The sequence below is a fragment of the Paramisgurnus dabryanus genome, chromosome 14 (assembly GCF_030506205.2).
Source record: "Paramisgurnus dabryanus chromosome 14, PD_genome_1.1, whole genome shotgun sequence".
Classification (NCBI taxonomy): Eukaryota; Metazoa; Chordata; class Actinopteri; order Cypriniformes; family Cobitidae; genus Paramisgurnus; species Paramisgurnus dabryanus.
Genome location: NC_133350.1, coordinates 5,886,937 through 5,908,204, shown reverse-complemented (window position 1 = coordinate 5,908,204; position 21,268 = coordinate 5,886,937). Strand labels below are relative to the sequence as shown.

Here is a 21,268-nt window from a genome sequence, read left to right as displayed (position 1 = left end):
CAATTCATTGAATCTGATTAGACCATTAGCATCACGCTCAAAAATGACCAAAGAGTTTGGATATTTTTCCTATTTAAAACTTGACTCTTCTCTAGTTACATCGCATACTAAGACCGACGGAAAATTAAAAGCTGCGATGTAACATGGCTGCAGCAGGCGTAGTGATATTACACACTGCCCAAAAATAATCCCCTTTGTTACTTTCAATAGCAGGGGACTATTTTCAGGCAGTGCGTAATATCATTGCGCCTTGTTACATCAGCAAAGTCCTTGATTATTACGCCAGAATGAGAGTATAGTTCCTAGCCATATCGGCCTAGAAAATCGCAACTTTTAATTTTCCGGCGATCTTACTACACAATGTAACTACAGAAGAGTCAAGTTTTAAATAGAAAAAAATATCCAAACTCTTTGGTTATTTTTTTAGCGCGATGCTAATGGTCTAATCAGATTCAATGGATTGTGCTAAGCTATGCTAGATGTGCTAGCGCCAGACCCGGAGATCAGCTGAATGGATTCCAAAATGGTAAGAATCAAATGTTTAACTCTAGGGGAGTTGGAAAATGAGAATATTAAAAAAAGTGGTGTCCCTTTAGACCATACATCAGTGGAACGCTTATTTATTCAGCTTTTAAGATGTTCTATTAATCTCAATAAAAGAATACCCTTATCATGACTGGTTTTGTGGTCCAGTCACATGATGGGACGGTTTCCAAGTTAATGATCTTCATAATCTTGTAAAAATGTTTCAGTTGTTTTTTACTATTTGTTGTTTTTACTATCTTGCACTTTTTTGCACATTTATCATTAGCTTTTTGCTACAGTACAGCACAAGGAGTAAAGAACCAAAATGTTGGGTAGTTGATTGTATCATAACTTTACTGCCCTCTTGTGGGGAGTCAAATGACTTTATGAGTTTATTTATTTTGCAAGCACTGTATGGAGAACATCACTGCTTTTAATACTATATGTGCAATTGTGAGCAAAATCCATAGTAAATAAAGGAAAACAATATTTTATCTATGGAAATAGGAGCACAATCAGTTTCTTCCATCTCTTTTTGCATTGGGGCTACATATATTTTTTTGTCATGTCACATTTTTTTCTGTTATTTAAAATGTATATACAGTTATAAATCCTCAAAAAAAATGATGATCAGTATTGTATGAAACGTTTTTTTTAATTTATTTTCATTAATAAAACATGACAGCTCTAACAATACAGGCACTGCACTTAAGGCAAATTATTCAATATATATACGGCAATATGTAGAATAGAAGAGAAACAGAAGTGAGAGTTGCCACACCTGACACGCCTACTTTAGCTTGAGGAACTTATGTGATTGAGATTTCCTGACCTGCTTTACTTCTTTATATACCGAATCCTTTTTGTCTTGTGGCTTTTTCAAACTCTTGCTGTCTTCGACTCTAACTCTCTCTTTATACACGGAGGATCATGGGAAACTTTGCTGCGAACGAAGGACTATCTATTTTTGTTATTGTAAGCTGTTTAAATTGTTATATAGCAAGCTTTCTCATTTATATATACCTTGCATTGTTATTATCTTTAGATTGTATAGCTCTTACATTTTAATGGTTACTTGTAATGAAAATCTACAATTTATTATTTACTTTTTAAGAACAATATTTTATATTTTAAGTGTATTTAGTCCAACCATACACTTATTATTTGCGTTTACTTTATAGATTTACATATTTATGATTAATGTTTTATAAAATCTGTTTGCCAAAACTTCTACGTCTTTTCTGTGTTTCAGTTGGTGTGGCTCGGCATCAATGCATTTCTCTTTGTGCATTTTTATATGGCATTTTTGGTTGACAGATATTACTACACTAGAGTTATCCTTGGGGTGAGTGTTAAAGCATTTAAACTACTATATGTATTTATTTATTGTTTGTTTGTTTATAATGCATAATATTATAATGTGTCTTAGTTTATGTTTAAAAAATACAAACATTGAACATTTGTACCTTTCTCAAAAATAATAATTTAAAGACAATGTTTCTTAAAATTATATATTTATAAATAAAAGTATTCTAAGTTTACTCTCTACGCTTTTGGGTTCTGTGTTCATGTACATTTTATTTCTTAATACTGTTTTTTATGCATCGGTGCATGTGTCATTCAGATGTTAGAGCTTAAAATAGGAAATGAAACTCTAATTATTTTATCCCCCCTCTCTTTCTCTTTCTCTTTGTCTGTCTCTTTTTTTGTCTGTCTCACTTCCAGCATGCTCTCTCGTGGGCCAGAGCTCCAGCTGCATGTCTGAACTTTAACTGCATGCTGATCCTGCTACCTGTCTGCAGAAATCTGCTCTCATTCCTACGAGGATCCATACAGGTGAAGAGTACATCAGTATAAAGATCTGGCTTATGAGGATCAGATCAAGTTTTTATGCAAACAATATGTGTCTATGTTTACAGTGCTGTAGCCGAACTGCGGCTCGCCAGCTAGACAGAAACATCACTTTTCATAAACTCGTGGCCTACATGATTGCTTTTCATACAGGTACACTTTAGTTACTTATTTAATCATTTCAATCATATTTCAAATATTTATTGAAGACATGATGGTCACCTCTTATATTTTTTTAGCGGTCCACATCATAGCTCACCTGTTTAACTTCGAGCGATTCATGGATTCCCAGCTCATGATCAACGACAGCTATCTGCCTTACGTTTTATCTCGGATTGGGAACAATGACAACAGATCTTACCTGAACCCCATCAGATCCAATGAGACTGTAAGTTTGCCCTGCTTTTCAACATTACACAAGCAGGCCAAAGCTATTATGTATTTATGACATTTTCCCGTTTGTGTTAGCAGAAGTTACCGTTATGAAATCTAAGGCAAGCCAATCATTGCACAAGAAACCTCTAACCCAGTGGTTCTCAAACTTTTTTGGCTGAAGTACCCCTTTTTATGATTTTCTCAAGCCGAGTACCCCTTAACCAGACCGGTTGCCACAGACTGGTGGTATTTTTGAGGCTCTGGTTTGTTTTTTCTTTTTAGCATCCTCTTTTAAGAAGCCACCTCTCCTAACTTAAATTATTTCGCGCAGACTCTGTTCCTGATTCTAGATTCAGGTCTCAATAAATACTGTTAATGATCTTAGTACCGAACATATATTAACAAAAGGTTTAAACTTACACCAGTAAGCAGTAACAATATAGCAAAGAATAAACTGCAAGCTACAAGTTTAATATGGCAGTATTAAAGATTAGTCTGCTGGCCGCTGCTACTGCAGCTGGTTAGTGGTGTCAGGTTAAAAATGACTGTGCGTCAGTCGAAGCACCGCGATGCGCTATTATCAGATTTGAAAACATGCAATTAAACATACATTTGAACAAATATGGCATAAAGATATATTTAAATAGATTGACATATTAATTTGAAAATAAACCTTTGAATTATCGATTTTGTGTGGATTACAGCTGCTTTCCCAATGTTATATGTTATATATATATAATGTTATATATATATATATATATATATATATATATATATATATATATATATATATATATATATACGCACAGCAACACCACAAAAGAAAGTAAACTTATGAAATAATAACAGGAGCAGACTCCGTGTCTCTCCGTTGCTGAAGCTGCTGAACTGAAACCTAAGGCTGGGTACACACCCCTTACGAAAAAGAAGTACACGTCAAGTTAATTTTATTAAGTATACTTAAGTAATGTTGGAGTATAGTTTTAAGTATACTTTATGTAGTAAGTGTACTCAAATTTATGTTCTACTAGTATACTTGTAAGTGTACTGCTTGAATACCGCTTGGGACTTAATTGGCCCACTTTTAGTATATAAAAGTATACTTGTAAGTGTACTATAAGTGTAAGAGTAGTAAACTTTAAGTGTACAACTAGTGCACAATTAGTTCTTCATTAGTACTGCAAGTGAATACTAGTAGTTTTCTAGACTTATACTTCAAGTGTACATGCAATGTTCTGTTAGATTACTCTTAGTAAACTAGTAGGTTACTAATTTTGTGCTGCAGGTATACTTCCAAATGTTCTTTTAATATACTTTTAGTTAACTAGTAGTTTACTAGTCATATACTGAAAGTGTACATGCAAGTGTTCTGTAAGTGTACTCTTAGTAAACTAGTAGGTTACTTATTGTGTTCTGCAGGTATACTTCCAAGTGTTCTTTTAATATACTTTTAATTAACTAGTAGTTTACTAGTCATATACTGAAAGTGTACATGCAAGTGTTCTGTTAGTCTACTCTTAGTAAACTAGTAGGTTACTTATTGTATACTGCTTGTGTAACAAAGCACTTTGACACTGAGGATCCATCTGCAGGTTTTTTTTAAACACACTCATATTCCAACAGGCAAGGTCAAACAACAGCAAACACAGCAATGTAGGGCAGGCAAATCTCGTAGTCATGAAACAGGCAAAAGGGTCAGAGCAGTCAACAAACATACTCATAAACCGGGTAAAACAGATAAAGATCAATAAATACAGATAGATATGCAGGCAGGCAAACCGCTCAGCAATGACAGCCAGTACAAGTCAAGACTTTGCACTGACTGAATGTTTCCAGAGAGTTTATATAGGCTGTCCAATGAGTTTCAGGTGGCAGAGTAATCAGTCCAGGTATGCAGGATTATGGGAAATGGAGTCCAGAACGAAAGTTAATATTCAGGGGATATATATACAACCTCAAATCAGAAAAAGTTGGGACACTGTAGAAATTGTGAGTAAAAAAGGAATGGAATAATTTACAAATCTCATAAACTTATGTTTTATTCACAATAGAATATAGATAACATATCAAATGTTGAAAGTGAGTATATAATATATATTTATAATTTTTTTATTTATTATTTTTGTTTGATTAGCTCACTGATAGCATACGAAAGATTTAGCTTCAAATTGAAAGTACAATTAAAAGGTATATGTCAAGTATAAAAATTAATACACAGGAACATGTATTGTACTTTAAGTGCAATATAGTATGATGTTAAGTTCACTTAAAGTAAAGTTGAGTAGTTAACTACTAGTTAACTAAAAGTATAGTAAAAGAATACTTGCAAGTATACCTGCAGCACACAATTAGTAACTTACTAGTTTACTAAGAGTACACTAACAGAACACTTGCATGTACACTTTCAGTATGAGTACACTAGTTAACTAAAAGTTTACACTGTAAAAAATACTTTGCTGCCTTAAAAAATTTTGTTAAATCAACTCAGATTTACAAGTCATGTCAACAAAGATGAGTTTTCACAACTTATAAAATATAGTTGAGTCAACTTAATTTTATAAGTTATAACAACTCACCTGTAGTTATAACAACTGGGGCCGTATTCAAAAAGTAGCTCCTTACTGGCGAATTTAGAAGCAACTCCTAAAAATAATAGGCGTGTCACTCCTAAATTTAGGACTCCTAATTTTTTTCACTAAGAGTAATTCACAAAGCATTTTAGCCCTAAAAGTAGCACCTAAGTCTGGGACAGCTTAAAAGAAGTCGAGAGGACTCCTAACTCACTAAGACCTATTCACAAAGGATCTTAAAATGTCTTAGGTGCTGATCCTCCTTAACATGGACAGTTTCACCAACTCAAAAGCATTGCACATACTTAAAAGCACACTTTAATGTAAGCATATTGTTTATGACATTTGTTTCATAATTCATTACATTCATGACAAGCAGGAAGTTTTTTAGAATTACATGAAACAATAATGATATTAAATATTTAATATTATAGGCATACCTGTTGCCATGCTAGTCTGTTTAAAGGCTGCAATCTCAACCCTCTACTGCAATTGTAATGCATATACCACCGCCTCGCGCATTCGTCCGGGGTCCGCGACATAAGCGGGAATGCTGCATTGATCTGCAACAAATCCTCTCCCCAGTGATGCGCGGGTTGATCGGAAATGAGCGGATGCATGTGGTCACCTGCGGTCACGAGTCATCCAAAAATATTTTTTATGATATTCGGGTCGCGTTCGGTCGGGTCGTTTGAAATAAAGATGGCAATTAACTATTAAACAATTACTACTTTAAAAAAAATGCTGGCCAGGGAGCGGGTCGGGTACACAATTTATTTTTTATTTTTTGCGGTCCGAGTTGCGGGCGGGTTGTCAGGGATCTCCACGATGGAGAGAGAGATAGAACCCAGATGCAGGATCAGATGAACAATACTTTATTTATAACAAAAATGACAAAACAAAGACCCACGAGGGGGTTAAAAGAGCAAGACAAAAGACAGATAACTAGACCTACACTAAACGAAGACATGAACTGGATAAGACTACAAAACTATAAACTAAACAATATACTGACTATACACTAACTTACAGATGAACAGGTCAATACAGATACAGGCATGAAGCAAGACAGCACGAAGTGTTTCACAAACACAGGTTACAAAACGAATCAGCACAGGACAGCAAACACAAGGGCATTAAATAAGGGAGCAAATCAAGAGGGGAACAGGTGACATGAATCAAACAATAATGGGATAATGAACAAGGAAACGAGGGGGCGGGGTCAAGAGACGAGACAGAAAGCACATGGCTAAAATAATCAAGGCCAGTGCTTTCACACAAAACATGGGCCTGTCATGATTCTGCCTCATGACTAATACTAAAACAAGGACAAGAGGGCAGAATCATGACAGAACCCTCCCCCTAAGGAACGCCTCCAGGCGTTCCTCAGGGGAACACTAGACACGAGACACGACAGACTGACAAACAGACACAAACCAACAGAACATGACAAATAACAGCAATGGCAAACAATGAAGAATTACAAAAGGGTTGGGGTGATACAATAAAAACAATAAACAAGGGAGGGGGGGAGGGGGAACAGAGTTTATAGGAGGAGGTCCAGGTAGGGTGGGATTGGGCGGGCAAAAAGTCTTAGGGCCAGGGGAATCAGACGAGGGCTGAGGATGGGAAGTACGGGCAGGTTTAGTGGGCCTCTTGGCAGTAGGTTTGGGAAAAGACACATGAGGAACACTTCCAGGGTGGACAAACTGAGACAGGACAGCAGGATTGACAGGGGGAACGAACGGGAACATGGTTGGGTTCCATGGAGCAAAGGGGGCAGACATGGGAGCAGGATGAGACAAAACAGGGCTGGCTGGATAGGGAAGAGAGTCCAAGGAAGACATGGAGACAGAGTCCGAGACAGGGGGCGCTGCATCCGACAGCAGAGGCAAGACAGGGGGCGCTGCATCCGACAGCAGAGGCAAGACAGGGGGCGCTGCATCCGACAGCAGAGGCAAGACAGGGGGCGCTGCATCCGACAGCAGAGGCAAGACAGGGGGCGCTGCATCCGACAGCAGAGGCAAGACAGGGGTCGAAACAGGGGGCGCTGCAGCTGGCTGTGGAGCCGTGACAGGGGGCGCTGCAGCTGGCTGTGGAGCCGTGACAGGGGGCGCTGCAGCTGGCTGTGGAGCCGTGACAGGGGGCGCTGCAGCTGGCTGTGGAGCCGTGACAGGGGGCGCTGCAGCTGGCTGTGGAGCCGTGACAGGGGGCGCTGCAGCTGGCTGTGGAGCCGTGACAGGGGGCGCTGCAGCTGGCTGTGGAGCCGTGACAGGGGGCGCTGCAGCTGGCTGTGGAGCCGTGACAGGGGGCGCTGCAGCTGGCTGTGGAGCCGTGACAGGGGGCGCTGCAGCTGGCTGTGGAGCCGTGACAGGGGGCGCTGCAGCTGGCTGAGGGTCTGATGCGGACCCAGGTGGAGACTGAGAAGATGGACTGGAAGCTCGCTTCTTCCTCTTCTTCCTCCTAGGTCGTGGAGCAGATAAGGTAGGTTCCGCCGAGGTCATGGTGGGCTCCGTGGAGGATCCATCAGACACTGACTCCCACGAAATCCTCCTTCCTCGCTTACCACGCAGACTAACTGACAGAGCAGGGTTCTCAGGAGTCACAGTGGGCCGACCTGGGTCCTCCAGGGAAGCGACGGCCAGGACACAGCCCTCAGGGACAGATGGCAGTTGGGTAGGTGGTCTCACCACAGTTGGGCCCCTGAGCTCCTCACGATTCATTGTGTAGCGAACCTGATCCACAAAGCCCAGGGGCTCCAACATCCTCATCTCTGAGGGTTTGAGGGGTTCGTTGAGGCAGCGGTTGTAGATACACTTCAGTTCTGCCTCATTGAACCCCGAGTCCCTAGCAGCAGCGTGGAAGACAGCAGCAAAGGACCGCACATCGGCCTCCCCCTGTCTGAGGCCGAAGAGAAGATGAGCCTGGTGGCTCCTTTGGGCTGAGGGTGAAGCACTCATCGATCTGCTGGGTTCTGTTATGGCTGATTCGTCTGTCAGGGATCTCCACGATGGAGAGAGAGATAGAACCCAGATGCAGGATCAGATGAACAATACTTTATTTATAACAAAAATGACAAAACAAAGACCCACGAGGGGGTTAAAAGAGCAAGACAAAAGACAGATAACTAGACCTACACTAAACTAAGACATGAACTGGATAAGACTACAAAACTATAAACTAAACAATATACTGACTATACACTAACTTACAGATGAACAGGTCAATACAGATACAGGCATGAAGCAAGACAGCACGAAGTGTTTCACAAACACAGGTTACAAAACGAATCAGCACAGGACAGCAAACACAAGGGCATTAAATAAGGGAGCAAATCAAGAGGGGAACAGGTGACATGAATCAAACAATAATGGGATAATGAACAAGGAAACGAGGGGGCGGGGTCAAGAGACGAGACAGAAAGCACATGGCTAAAATAATCAAGGCCAGTGCTTTCACACAAAACATGGGCCTGTCATGATTCTGCCTCATGACTAATACTAAAACAAGGACAAGAGGGCAGAATCATGACACGGGTTAGTTGAAAACGTTGGTCGGGTGCCAGTTGTTTTGTACATTGACCCGCGCATCACTTTCTCGCATGTCTCACGCTTAGTTTTGCTTGATATCTCAGTGCCGAATTTCCCTTTTATTACGTTTCTTTTTTCCAGCACCAACTGGGCCAGCAGCAGTAACTGATCCTGCATCCATTTGGGCTTTCTTTTGGCGAGTTCCACCATCATTTATTTATTACATTAGGCAGGCTTCTTTAATATGGGCAACATTTCCTTGCTTTAAGTAGTCTATTTAGGCTAATAGGATGTACATTAATCAAGCAAGTAATGCAAAGTCGTTTTATTATTAATTGGCGGTTTTCATTTGTATTAGGCTTGATTTAATTTAATTTAATTCACTTTTTAATATATGCATTTTGATGGCATTACTATTATTATTTTGTATAGGACACAGACATATTTCGATATTGTAATTCCATGATTTGGTGCGTCTGTGTTATGTTACGCATGACAGCCCTGTCATCTAACAACCAATCACCGTGGTCATTGCGAGGCAGCTCGTGCATGAGAATTGACGTCATCCGTAGCAACGAAGACTCACTCTTAGTTTAGGGGTTATCATTTTTCCTTACTAAAAGTAGGTCTGAAAGGCGTTGTGAATAACTTTTAAGAGAAAACTCCTAGCTAAAATCTTTTAGTGCGATTTAGGAGTACTCTTAGTGATAAGATAAAATGCTTTGTGAATACGGCCCCTGATCTCTAGTCAAGATAAATAACAGTAAGTTGAAATGACTTGTAAATCCGAGTTGATTCAACAAAAAATGTTAAGGAAGCAAAGTATTTTTTACAGTGTAGTAAAAGAATACTTGCAAGTATACCTGTAGCACAAAATTAATAACCTACTAGTTTACTAACACTAAAGATTCTCCATAAAGACAATATACATTTGTACACTACATATACTTTCAAAATTCACTTAAAATATACTGTTTCTAAAGGACGCTAAATAATGTATTTTATAAATATGCTGTCAGTGCATTATTATAATGATAACTGTAACAGATAAAGTATACTTAAAATAAACTTTAAAATAAGTTCAAATTAGTATACTTTAAAAATTGCACAGAACTTTAACTCCAAGTAAGTTTTTTATATAGTTTTTTAAAGTATACTTTTAGAAAATATACTAAATTATAATTATTTTGAAATATGTTAAGTTTAATTGTAAGCAAATATGTTTTAAGCATACTTTCAATAAATTCAAAGATGGTACATTTCTTTCTAAGTATATTTGTAATGTACTATTGCAAAGTTAAATATATACTTGAAATACAATAAAGTATATTTATTTTTCACCAGGGCTAATCATATGGCTTTTTGCAGCTTTCTTGATGTAGCTTTCGTTGTTGCATTTTTACTTTATACTTTTAAGTATATGTCAGTAAACAAGTATAGGCCAAATATACTTAGACATTTCGGTCAGTATAGGTCATACTTTAGTACAATTTAAGTATATTTCTGAGAAGTACCTAAAGTACATTTTAGAGAAGTACATAAAAAGTTAACTGATATACTTTCTTATTTTAAGTTAAAAAGAAGTATACTTATAGCACACTTGAATAAACTTCTTTTTCGTAAGGGACCAAAAGATTTTTTACATGTTAGTGGTCTATCACAAAAAATGTGATAGACCACTCACATGAGGATAAAAAATCCTAGATTTAACCGTTTTGCTCCTATAGTGTGTGGTGTGCCATTGTGTCAAAGACAGCACACCACACACAAACATTTTAAACCAGAGTCTCGACTGTGCACACCGGAAATCTCACAAAATCTCGCGAGACTTCAGAATAAGCATTGTGGAAGATATGCAGGAAGACATTTCAATGATAGTGCTTGGAAATTTATTTACAAGACACATTGTATAAACATAAACATTCATTGCCACAAATCAACAAGCTGATCCTCCATCTCTGCTGTCCACATTAACTTCACTCTGGCCGTTTCTCAATCCGAAGGCTGTAGCCTGCGGAGGTTGCATTTGCAGGCTGTGAAACCTGGTTTATTCAAGTTAACTGAGCATTACATTCGCAATAAGTATATTACAACAATATACGATAAACTAGGAATAATAGTCAATTTTATAACTGTTAATATTCTGAAATAAGACTGTATATGCAGCCTGGAAATGCGACCTATGGATTGAGAAGCGGCCTTTGTGCTGCGCCATGACTGCTTCCGTCTTCCCTCATCTCACTTTCTGATTGGATATGGTTTCATTTCACTAATAATCTCAAGTGCGTGCTCGCGTTTGTCCTCTGGATTCCTCACACACATCAGGAGTTCTGATCGTAAATATTCAACAGACGTTCTTCCGAGCAGGTTCGGACACTCTTAACACACCTCACACGAAGGGACAATCTGATAAAATAATCTGTAGAACCATCGCGATACTCGGGACATAGCTTGGATTGTCGAAAGGGGGGAAATTGGCCCAAAATCAGCCCGATTATCTTTTGGTGTGTACCCAGCCTTAGCGCATGCGCCAGACAAGATCAGCAGGTTGAACTTGCACATGCATTTTGTACAATGTGCTTTAAATTTATGATTTTTTTTATGCATCTTTATGTAGTACTTATGTCATATAAAAATACTATCATAATGATTTACTGATTTTATTGATTTATTCCTAAATGTCAGTTTCCACATTCTCTCACGTACCCCCTGCAGTACCCCTGCAGTACCCCTAGGGGTACGCGCACCCCCATTTGAGAACCACTGCTCTAACCGATCTCAGTTCAGCCTCTCAGTTTAGCCCATACAGTAGGCCTACCTCCCACATCAGTCACATATAGGCATCACATAAGATCTAATGATGTTGTGATCACATGATTTTTAGACAATGATTTTCTGTTGTTGCTATGATGATGCCAAGAAGAGTGGTCACAAATAGCATACAAAGAGGAAGAGAAGCCCATGATCATTACAAAAATATAGTGCCACATTGAAACATTATGTGACTTCTGTCAGATGTTTCTTTATAAATTTTATTGGTAAAATAAACTTTGAAAATTGAAATAACATTGATGCTACCCAATAATGTGATCAATGATTTGTACTTTGGATCTCTCATTCCCAGAACCCAACAATAGTGATGTTTACAACAGCAGCAGGACTAACAGGGGTGGTCATCACCTTGGCCCTCATCCTCATCATCACTTCATCTATGGAGGTCATCAGAAGGTCTTACTTTGAGGTGTTCTGGTTCACCCATCACCTGTTCATTGTCTTTTTCATTGGTTTGGTGCTGCATGGAATTGGGTGAGGGTTTATTTTCTTATAATTGTTAAAAATTGTTACTTGACACTTCACTTTTTTGAAAATAGGCTCATTTTCCAGCTCCCCTAGAGTTAAACATTTGATTTTTAATGTTTTGGAATCCATTCAGCTGATCTCCGGGTCTGGCGCTACCACTTTTAGCGTAGCGTAGCATAATCCATTGAATCTCATTAAACCATTTAGCATCGCGCTCAAAAATACCCAAAGAGTTGATATATTTTTCCAATTTAAAACGTGACTCTTCTGTAGTTACATCATGTACTAAGACTGACGGAAAATTAAAAGTTGCAATTTTCTAGGTTGATATGGCTAGGAACTATACTCTCATTTTGGCGTAATAATCAAGGACTTTGCTGCTGTAACATGGCTACAGGAGGCGCAATGATATTACGCACTGCCCAAAAATAGTCCCCTTCTATTGAAAGTTTCCAAGGGGACTTTTTTGGTTATTTTTGAGCGCGATGCTAAATGGTCTAATCAGATTCAATGGATTATGCTAAGCTATGCTAAAAGTGGTACCGGAGATCGGCTGAATGGATTCCAAAATGGTAAAAATCAAATGATTAACTCTAGGGGAGCTGGAAAAGAGCCTATTTTCCAAAAAAGTGGAGTGTCCATTTAAGATGGACATATATTAAGCATTCTTCAAAATCATATTATTATTAGATTATTGAGAACATTTTAATATTCATTTTCGAGTACAATTTAGTACACAGATTTACTGTGACCACAAACAACATTTTACTTGTAGGCTACGTTAAATAATGCATTTCCAAAACTCCATGGGAAATTTCCATGCGATTTCTGCAAAAATATGCTCATCTACAAAGCTTTGCAGTTTGCATACAGCACGGCTTCCACTTAAACGTTGTATATTGTTAATATGAGCATTGTCTAATGTAAAGAATCACATGAATCTGAGTCATAATATAATGAATAACTCAAAAAATCTTATGCAATATGTCTGCAGTAACAGTGTATGTGTATGTTTGTGTAGACGTATTGTGCGAGGTCAGACTCTTGAGAGTATGAACGTTCATGACCCAATCAAATGTCACAGCTACTTTGAGACCTGGGGTAAAAATGGCACCCACTGCCCCGAACCAGAGTTTGCTGGAAACCCTCCAAAGGTAAATCATGATGTCATCTTATATACATCTAATACACATGAATGTCATTAACATTATACATTTACTCCCACCCTCTGTGCTTTGCCTAAGACGTGGAAGTGGGTGGTCGGCCCCATGTTTCTGTACGTTTGCGAAAGACTGGTGCGGTTTTACCGCTCGCAACAGAAGGTGGTTATTACTAAGGTAAGTAGATCGGTATTGTTTATTACCTCCAATATTAAATGCATGCTTCTAGACCAGTGGTTCTCTTAATCTTTTGCGGCGCTTGGTTCCCTTGTGTACAGTGCATATCTTCACGGACATAAAAAATTCAACTTTTTTTTTTTACAGGTAGTGATGCACCCTTCAAAGACCCTTGAGCTGCAGATGAAAAAGAAAGGCTTCAAAATGGAGGTTGGTCAGTATATCTCCATCCAGTGCCCAAATATCTCTCATTTAGAGTGGCACCCCTTCACCCTGACCTCTGCCCCTGAGGAAGACCACTTTAGCGTGCACATCCGAATCGTAGGGGATTGGACGCAAGCCCTCTACACGGCCTGTGGAGGCGACCAAAGTACGGTGTTGGATGCCTGGACTTTACCAAAGTAAGATTATAGATCGATTAAATAAGTTATATTAAGTAAGGAAACTTGGAGAAATGTTCGTGAGGGTTTCTTGGTTAAAATTCAATGTCAGGTTTCGGATGTGTGGCACAGATAAATTCACACGACAGAGATGTTATGCTTTCAATAGTTATAGTATGTCTTGTAAAGTGGGAAAATACATGTGTAAAAGGGGATGTGGACATATAAACTCATTTATGAAAAGGAGAAGTGTGCAGAGACCAGCAGAGATTAACAAAGTTTCAGGAGGGAGGAAGGATGACATTCATATTTCAACATTTGTAAATGTTTGTTGGGATTTCTCGTAATGAATTTCCTTATATATATATATATATATATATAGTTCCTCGAACACAAAGCTACCAGAGCATGGTGCAAACAATGCCAATGTCTGTGTTTGATTCCCCAGATACATACTGTAGAAACTGAAAGATCTTAAATGTACTGTAAGTTGAAAAGAATGAGCAAAAAAAATTTAAAATACAAGAGCAAGCACAGATGTTAATAACAGCAAGTAATATGTCAGTCTTCCCTTTTTCATAAATAATAGTGGACTGTGTCTGTGTCTAGGATGGCTGTGGATGGTCCGTTCGGGACGGCCAGTGAAGATGTATTTCGTTATGAGGTTGTAATGCTGGTTGGTGCTGGGATTGGAGTGACACCCTTCGCTTCCGTTCTGAAGTCTGTTTGGTACAAGCACGTCCAAGAAAACAAAAATGTCTTCACAAAAAAGGTGATGAACAGCTGTTTACCATTCAAATGATGCTTAAAGAAAAACACCAACGTTTTTCAATATTTTACTATGTTCTCACCTCAACTTAGACGAATGTATACATGCCTATCTTTATTTTCAATGCACGCACTTAATCTTTGTACAGTGTGTTGTGAATGTGTTAGCATTTAGCCTAGGCCCATTCATTCCTTGGATCCAAACAGGGATGAATTTAGAAGCCATCAAACACTTCCATGTATCCCTATTTAAAGATTGTTACATGAGTAGTTACATGAGTAAGAATGGTGGCACAAAATAAAATGTGGCGATTTTTTTAAGTGAATAAAAAATGAGAACTATATTTTATGGCGGAAGAGCACTTAGTTTGCAGCACTTCGACCTCAGCGCGCAGTAACATCATCACTCCTGACTACTCCTTTCTCGCTCAAACTTCTTCAAAGTTTCGATATTTTTCCTATTTAAAACTTGACTCTTTTGTAGTTATATCATGTACTAAGAAAAATTAAAAGTTTAATTTCAGTGATTTTGGACATTAAGGGGAACATTTTTTTTCAGCATTGTATTGTTACCATAGTTACAACCATAGATTTCATATACCCACCACCTCAGTTTTAAACTAATGGCTCTTTGGAATGACATTAAGTGGGACCTAGGCTGTTATAGTATGTTTAATTGCAGTTTTTTTTACATGTGCAGTTTGTTGTTCATATTAAGCTGCAACTCATTTCAAATATACTTTTTCAAATGAAATAAAATTCATATAATAATTTCTGAACATAGCATTGCATTTTTGTTTAAAAAATTAGTTTTCGATTTGAAACAGTTGCATATTAAACTTAAATTTAGCTTATCCTTCATATTTTGTTGTTTTTGGGGGGCGTGTTATAGTGGGTTTCTGTTAGGTGGTCCTCAGAAAAAAATTGGAAGATAAAGTGGTCCTTAGACTGGTTTTGTGGTCCAGGGTCACACACACAAATGAATACAGTTGCAGTGAATCAATGCAGCTTATAATAATTCAAATGTTTTACAAGGCTTACTAATGTGATTTTTTATCCATGTCCTCCACAGATCTATTTCTACTGGCTTTGTCCAGAGACACAGGCGTTTGAGTGGTTTACAGACCTGCTGCAAAGTTTGGAAAGACAAATGTCGGAGAAAAACATGAGCGATTTCCTCAGTTGCAATATTTATCTAACACGCTGGAAAGAAAATGATGTGAGAGAAAGAAACCGGTTTAATGAGACAGTATGGACTTGAGCCATGACGATTCAGTGATTAAAATATTTTTTCATTACTTTTTAATTAAAGGCTGCCCATCTCAGAGTTCAATTTCAGGCGGAAGACGACCCCATTACCGGTCTTAAGGAGAAGACTCGGTACGGTAAACCCAACTGGGACAATGAATTTAGCACCATTGCAACCCAACATCCAGGGTATGTAAAGCCCGATAAACCTCAACAGTATATAATTCACTTTTATAGGCTTTCTGTGCATTAATGATTATTTAATTTTCATTATTTCTCTTAGTTCAAAAGTAGGAGTGTTTCTCTGTGGTCCAGCTGCTTTGGGTAAGGCTCTGGCAAAGCAATGCCATGAACACACCGAATGTGGAACCAAGTTTATTTTCAACAAAGAAAACTTCTGATCTGCTTCAGTAATAGTCAGAAGCCATGCACGAATATGGATATGTTTTCATTTCATTGACCTGGTTGTGTGCATATTGCAAAAACAAGTAACTGATTTACATTTACTTCTCAGATGTAATTTTTTAGTTAAGATGTGAAAGTACCCTGGTTTCCAAACCTTCTTCCTCTTTCTCAATTATAAACTGAATAAACCTTTTGAAATACTATGGTAAAGCAGACATTGTTTTTAACTTCAACATTAATTTCTGCTCATTGAAAGAATCATGTTACAATACATGACAATGGGCTTAGGCTTCATTTACTAATAATGCATAGGCATTTTTTTATGCAATTAAGTGTAAATTATGTTTGCACTTACATTTCTGAATGTTTTTTTTTGTTGAGAAAGAGGCCCATAAAAATTCATAAAGTCAAATATTTAATTCTACAAAGCTTGTAATTTCAGTCCATTTCAACAATTGAAAGAAGGCATAGATAGTAAGTTGCCACTAAAATTATTTAACAATAACTAAACAATTCTGTCTGAAACTTAGACCCTTTTGTGTATTATTAAAACTAAATCTCTGTTACTTTTAATATCTGTACTTTAACTGGTTATATTAATTTCAAAAAAGGGGAAAATAGTTTCAGTTCCTGCCATTATTGGAGTATGATGTAATGTGACAAACTTGCATTGTTTGTAAATTCCCCTAGTACTTTGCTTATTAGTTTAAATAGATGATGTTAGAATTAGACTTAACCAGGACTAAACCATAATGACATATATTCACTTGAACACTGAATTTATTAAATCCAATTTAATAATTAACCATCAAGATATTTGCAATTAATTCTATACAGAGCAAAAGCACCCTTGCAAAAGTTGCAAGTAAAAAAAAAGGCAACTACAAGTAAAATGTTTACAATGTAATACAATTTCAACTTTGCATTAAATAAAGCAAAAACAGAACAGAATTGGTTTGAGTCTCTTGCAGCAGATGGTTTCAAAACAGACTTCAGGATGTGATCTTTTGGATGAAGGTGATTTGGCCCGCCTGTGACTGTGTGTTTGCACGTCCCAGTCTTGGGTTCCGCTTATACGGTAGCCACAGCAAACACACTGACAACACAGTACATAGTACGGTTCTCCCACCTGACCGTACAGCTTCCTGTTTGATGACAAACATTACACTGAAATCAGATCATGTCGTCAGGGCATGTGTGTGTTTATTTACTCGTTGTATATCTGGGTCATTCTACAAAAAAGGTGGAAATGCTTGTCCCTTGTTTTTGCAGACCCCTTAATCATTTAATTTGACCCAATAATCCCATAATGATATATTTTTAATAAATATAGACTGTCCTTAAAATGATGAGAGAGTTTATTTATTTAATTGTCTTTTTTTCCTTTTTTAAACTTTTTTTTTAAATGTCTGGTCCTGAAAATTGCCCTGTCCCTTTGATCATATATGGAAGTTGAACTGTGAACTTATTATTTAAAACCATGTTTTTTATAAAACAAATCTAATTTACATTTACCTTTAACCCTGTATTTACTACAACACTGAAATGGTAAAAATACACTATTAATATGAATAATATCAAATAAATATTTGTCCCCCAAATGTATGTCATTGGTGTTACCCTACCCAAAGCACTTTTATTTTGAAACAATGCATCAGCTCTTTGAAGTTTTTCATGGGTCAAGAGGTCAGTGAAAGAAGTGCAGTGGAGGAAGGCAAAAAGTTTTTGAGATGTCTTACCTTATTTGTCTAAAATATCATGATATATCTAAGAATGTTGAGATAAGATTTTTTGGATGTCATTAGTGTTACCCTTTTTTTATAGCTTGGGAGTGTTAAGATCTTTACATAAAAATACATTATACTGAATAAGTATGTGATTGTTACATCTCTGGCAGCCATTCTGTTAAAATGTTTTACCGTCAGTAGTGTTACCGTCATTAGTGTTACTTCTCTAATGAGTACTTCCTAAGCACTATTCCTTTAACTGACCAACATAAAAGCATAAAACCAAAACAAGATGGAACATTTTATGAAAGTTTATAAGTTTTATCATATTCATTATCTATTATTATTTTCTAATTTTGTCATTGGTGTTACATTGTGTCATTGGTGTTAAACCAAGTTTTGATGTTATGAATGTATTTTCTAGTAATATTTTGTTGTTGATGTGGGATGTAAGACATTGTTGATATTTCAGTCTTTGTATCAAAACCTTTTTGGTATTTTTGTTTTTGTTGGTTTTAAAGAAAAAAGTCAAACTGAGAATCAAATAATTTCATACAATGCTGAGTAAAGATGAAGAATTTAATTAAACAAATATTAATAATCAATTATTTTTCTTGCTGTTATCATTTCTCTACTCAACCTTTAACTAAATACACAAGCTGTAATGAGAAAAAATATTTAGTATCAACATTAATATTTTTTAAATCACAGGTAACACCAATGACAAATAAATGACTCATGGATTCTTTATTAATATGTATTAAAAAGTTAAAAATAGATTAAGCGCCCCGTTTTTCGGATTCATAGATCTGACAAGTTAATTAATGCTATTAAAGAAGTTTTGGGTATGTTGAAAGAAGTTCATTTAAGCAAAATCCATCACCCGAATTCCACCTTTTCTGTAGAATGACCCATCTGACAAAACATGAACATGATTTCATCTAACGCATCCGACGTGACACTAGGTCTGTATACATTTCTGTTTAATAAATAATAAATACGATTGCTTTTATAGGGTTTGGCATGTCCAGCTTTTGATCTGCAAGTGTTAAGACTGTGGAAGCTCACAGCTGAGTTATAAATAACACAAAGCTTTACCATCAGTGGTAGTGTCCCAGTAACAAGAGTTGGCTGTGTGAAGACCTGCGCCACTTTTCTGCATCACAGCACAGTTGACTAAGAACATAAAACAACAAATACCTGACATCAGATTTGTGCAAAATGTTGTGATTTAAGGTTTTTTACATAAAATCATCCTACATAATGCAAAGAACATTCTGTGAAAATGTAACCCACAGATATCTTTGAAAATGATTAAGTAAGGTCAAAGATTGAAAACAATAAGTAAAATCTAATTTGATGCTCATTAGCTTGGATTTCACAGACAGAGTCACATTATGTACAGTATACAGTGAGATCAATTGGAGAAGCTCATACCAATATACTTGAATGGTTTTCCTTGTTTAACTAACTGAGTGAGTGAGTGTTCAACTATGCTGGCTGTCCACTGGTTTACTTTATTCTGGCTGTAGTCCACACCTCCAATGATCCCTTCAATACACTGTCCAATAAACACACAAACACAGAGTTAATGGAGCATACACTCAAAAATAGGCTACCATTATTCCTGCAGGCACATGTTTGACATGAAGTAACAAAGCAATTAATTCAGTGAGATACATCAATAAATCCTGAAGGGTTGTTATTGGTTTGTTGCCAACATTACCTCTTTAACTACGTTACTTGCTTCATCTGGACTAAAAGACACCTGAAGTGAAAAAAAATCATAATTTTGAAAGATGAAAACACGTTTTTTATTTTAAAAACATATGGTGGTATACTTCAGTATTTACTGTAGTAAACTGTTGTGATTTACAGTATCCTGTAGAATATAATATTGTACTTAACATTACTACACTTTGTTTATGTATACTAAAGTATTCTTTAGTATTAACTATAAGCGAAGTGATCAACTGTAGTAAACACTGTAGTATAACATTACTTTACTATTTACTACGGTAATGTAAACATTACAAGAGTATACACTACAGTAAACAATATAAATGGTAGGAGTTTTACTAAAGTAAATACTATAGTATACTAAGTGTACGACTATGTGTTGTCAGCATCAACATCCATTGGATTTAGGCATGCAAATCTACATTTCATACATCTAACGTTGTTAACACAAGCATCAAAACAAACTGTGAGGCTTAATTCACAAGTAAAGTTAGTAACGTTAGCGTAAAGTTAAATTAGATCATCTGACCACACCCTGGTAAATATTAACGTTACATGACAATGTATAACAAACAATATGAATCAAAAAATCAAGATGCAGATTTGAATGATTTATGCAAGTGTACAACACGCGAATATACTTAAATGTTATGGATGATAAGGTAAAGCTAATTTTCTGTTAGTACGGTATGAAGCGGTTAGCATGCTAGCGGTAAAAGCTGTCCGTGATTTACGAAATCGAGAACAAAATAAACATTTTATACATGGTAACAACATGCTGTGCCTAATGCTACACTTACTTCGTCTCCAGAATGATACTCCTCCATCGTTTAAGCTTAAACGCTAAAAATATACACAAGACTAGCTGCTCAAGGAGGCAGATGATGGTAGCTGTTTTGTCACTGACAGCTAATGGAAACAATACTGCTGAGGCGGCTTCTCAATCGGGAAGACTCCAGCCTCCGGAGGTCGCATATGCAGGCTGCATACGTCATCAAGCCTGATTTATTTAAGTTAATTGAGCATTACATTCGCAGGTCATAAGCATATCACAACAATGTATGATTAACTAAGAATAATCGTCAAGTTTATAATTGTTATTATTCTGAAATAAGAAGTCTTGATGACGTATTCAGCCTTCAAATGCGACCTTCGGAGGCTGCAGCTTACGTATTGAGAAATGGCCTGAGCTGCTCAATGAGAGTGCTGCCACCTACTGGCGCTCCTCCGATAGGCCATCCCGTCAAACGCGTCCTATGCTAGAAATTTAAAGGGACAGTTCACTTTAAAGATAAACATTTGTTGTTAAATGAATAGTTCATCATTTACTTACTCTCATTTTGTTACAAACCTGTATACATTTCTTTGTTTTGTTTAACACAAAGGAAGATATTTTGAGGAATGTTTGTAAGCAAACCGAAGCCCCACTGACTTCCATAGTATTATTTTTTCCAAATATGTAAGTCAATAGGGGTTCTAATCAGTTTTTTGTTACAAACATTCCTCAAAATA

The 21,268-nt window shown here is 36.9% G+C and overlaps 2 protein-coding genes across 2 annotated transcripts; one reads left to right on the top strand and one right to left on the bottom strand.

The window, feature by feature from the left end:
- Positions 1-527: 527 nt before the first annotated feature.
- Positions 528-16,492, top strand: cybb (cytochrome b-245, beta polypeptide (chronic granulomatous disease)). Its single transcript, XM_065241130.2, has 13 exons — positions 528-1,500; positions 1,778-1,870; positions 2,251-2,361; positions 2,445-2,529; positions 2,616-2,764; positions 11,976-12,157; positions 13,173-13,305; positions 13,396-13,488; positions 13,636-13,889; positions 14,478-14,640; positions 15,709-15,855; positions 15,949-16,073; positions 16,168-16,492. The coding sequence occupies exons 1-13, from the start codon at positions 1,456-1,458 to the stop codon at positions 16,283-16,285; spliced, it is 1,698 nt and encodes a 565-aa protein (XP_065097202.1). The 5' UTR covers positions 528-1,455; the 3' UTR covers positions 16,286-16,492.
- A 559-nt stretch (positions 16,493-17,051) lies between these two features.
- Positions 17,052-20,709, bottom strand: dynlt3 (dynein light chain Tctex-type 3). Its single transcript, XM_065241131.1, has 5 exons — positions 20,557-20,709; positions 19,743-19,784; positions 19,454-19,577; positions 19,115-19,192; positions 17,052-17,434 (listed from the first exon to the last, which is right to left on the bottom strand). The coding sequence occupies exons 1-5, from the start codon at positions 20,581-20,583 to the stop codon at positions 17,361-17,363; spliced, it is 345 nt and encodes a 114-aa protein (XP_065097203.1). The 5' UTR covers positions 20,584-20,709; the 3' UTR covers positions 17,052-17,360.
- Between the last annotated feature and the right edge of the window lie 559 nt (positions 20,710-21,268).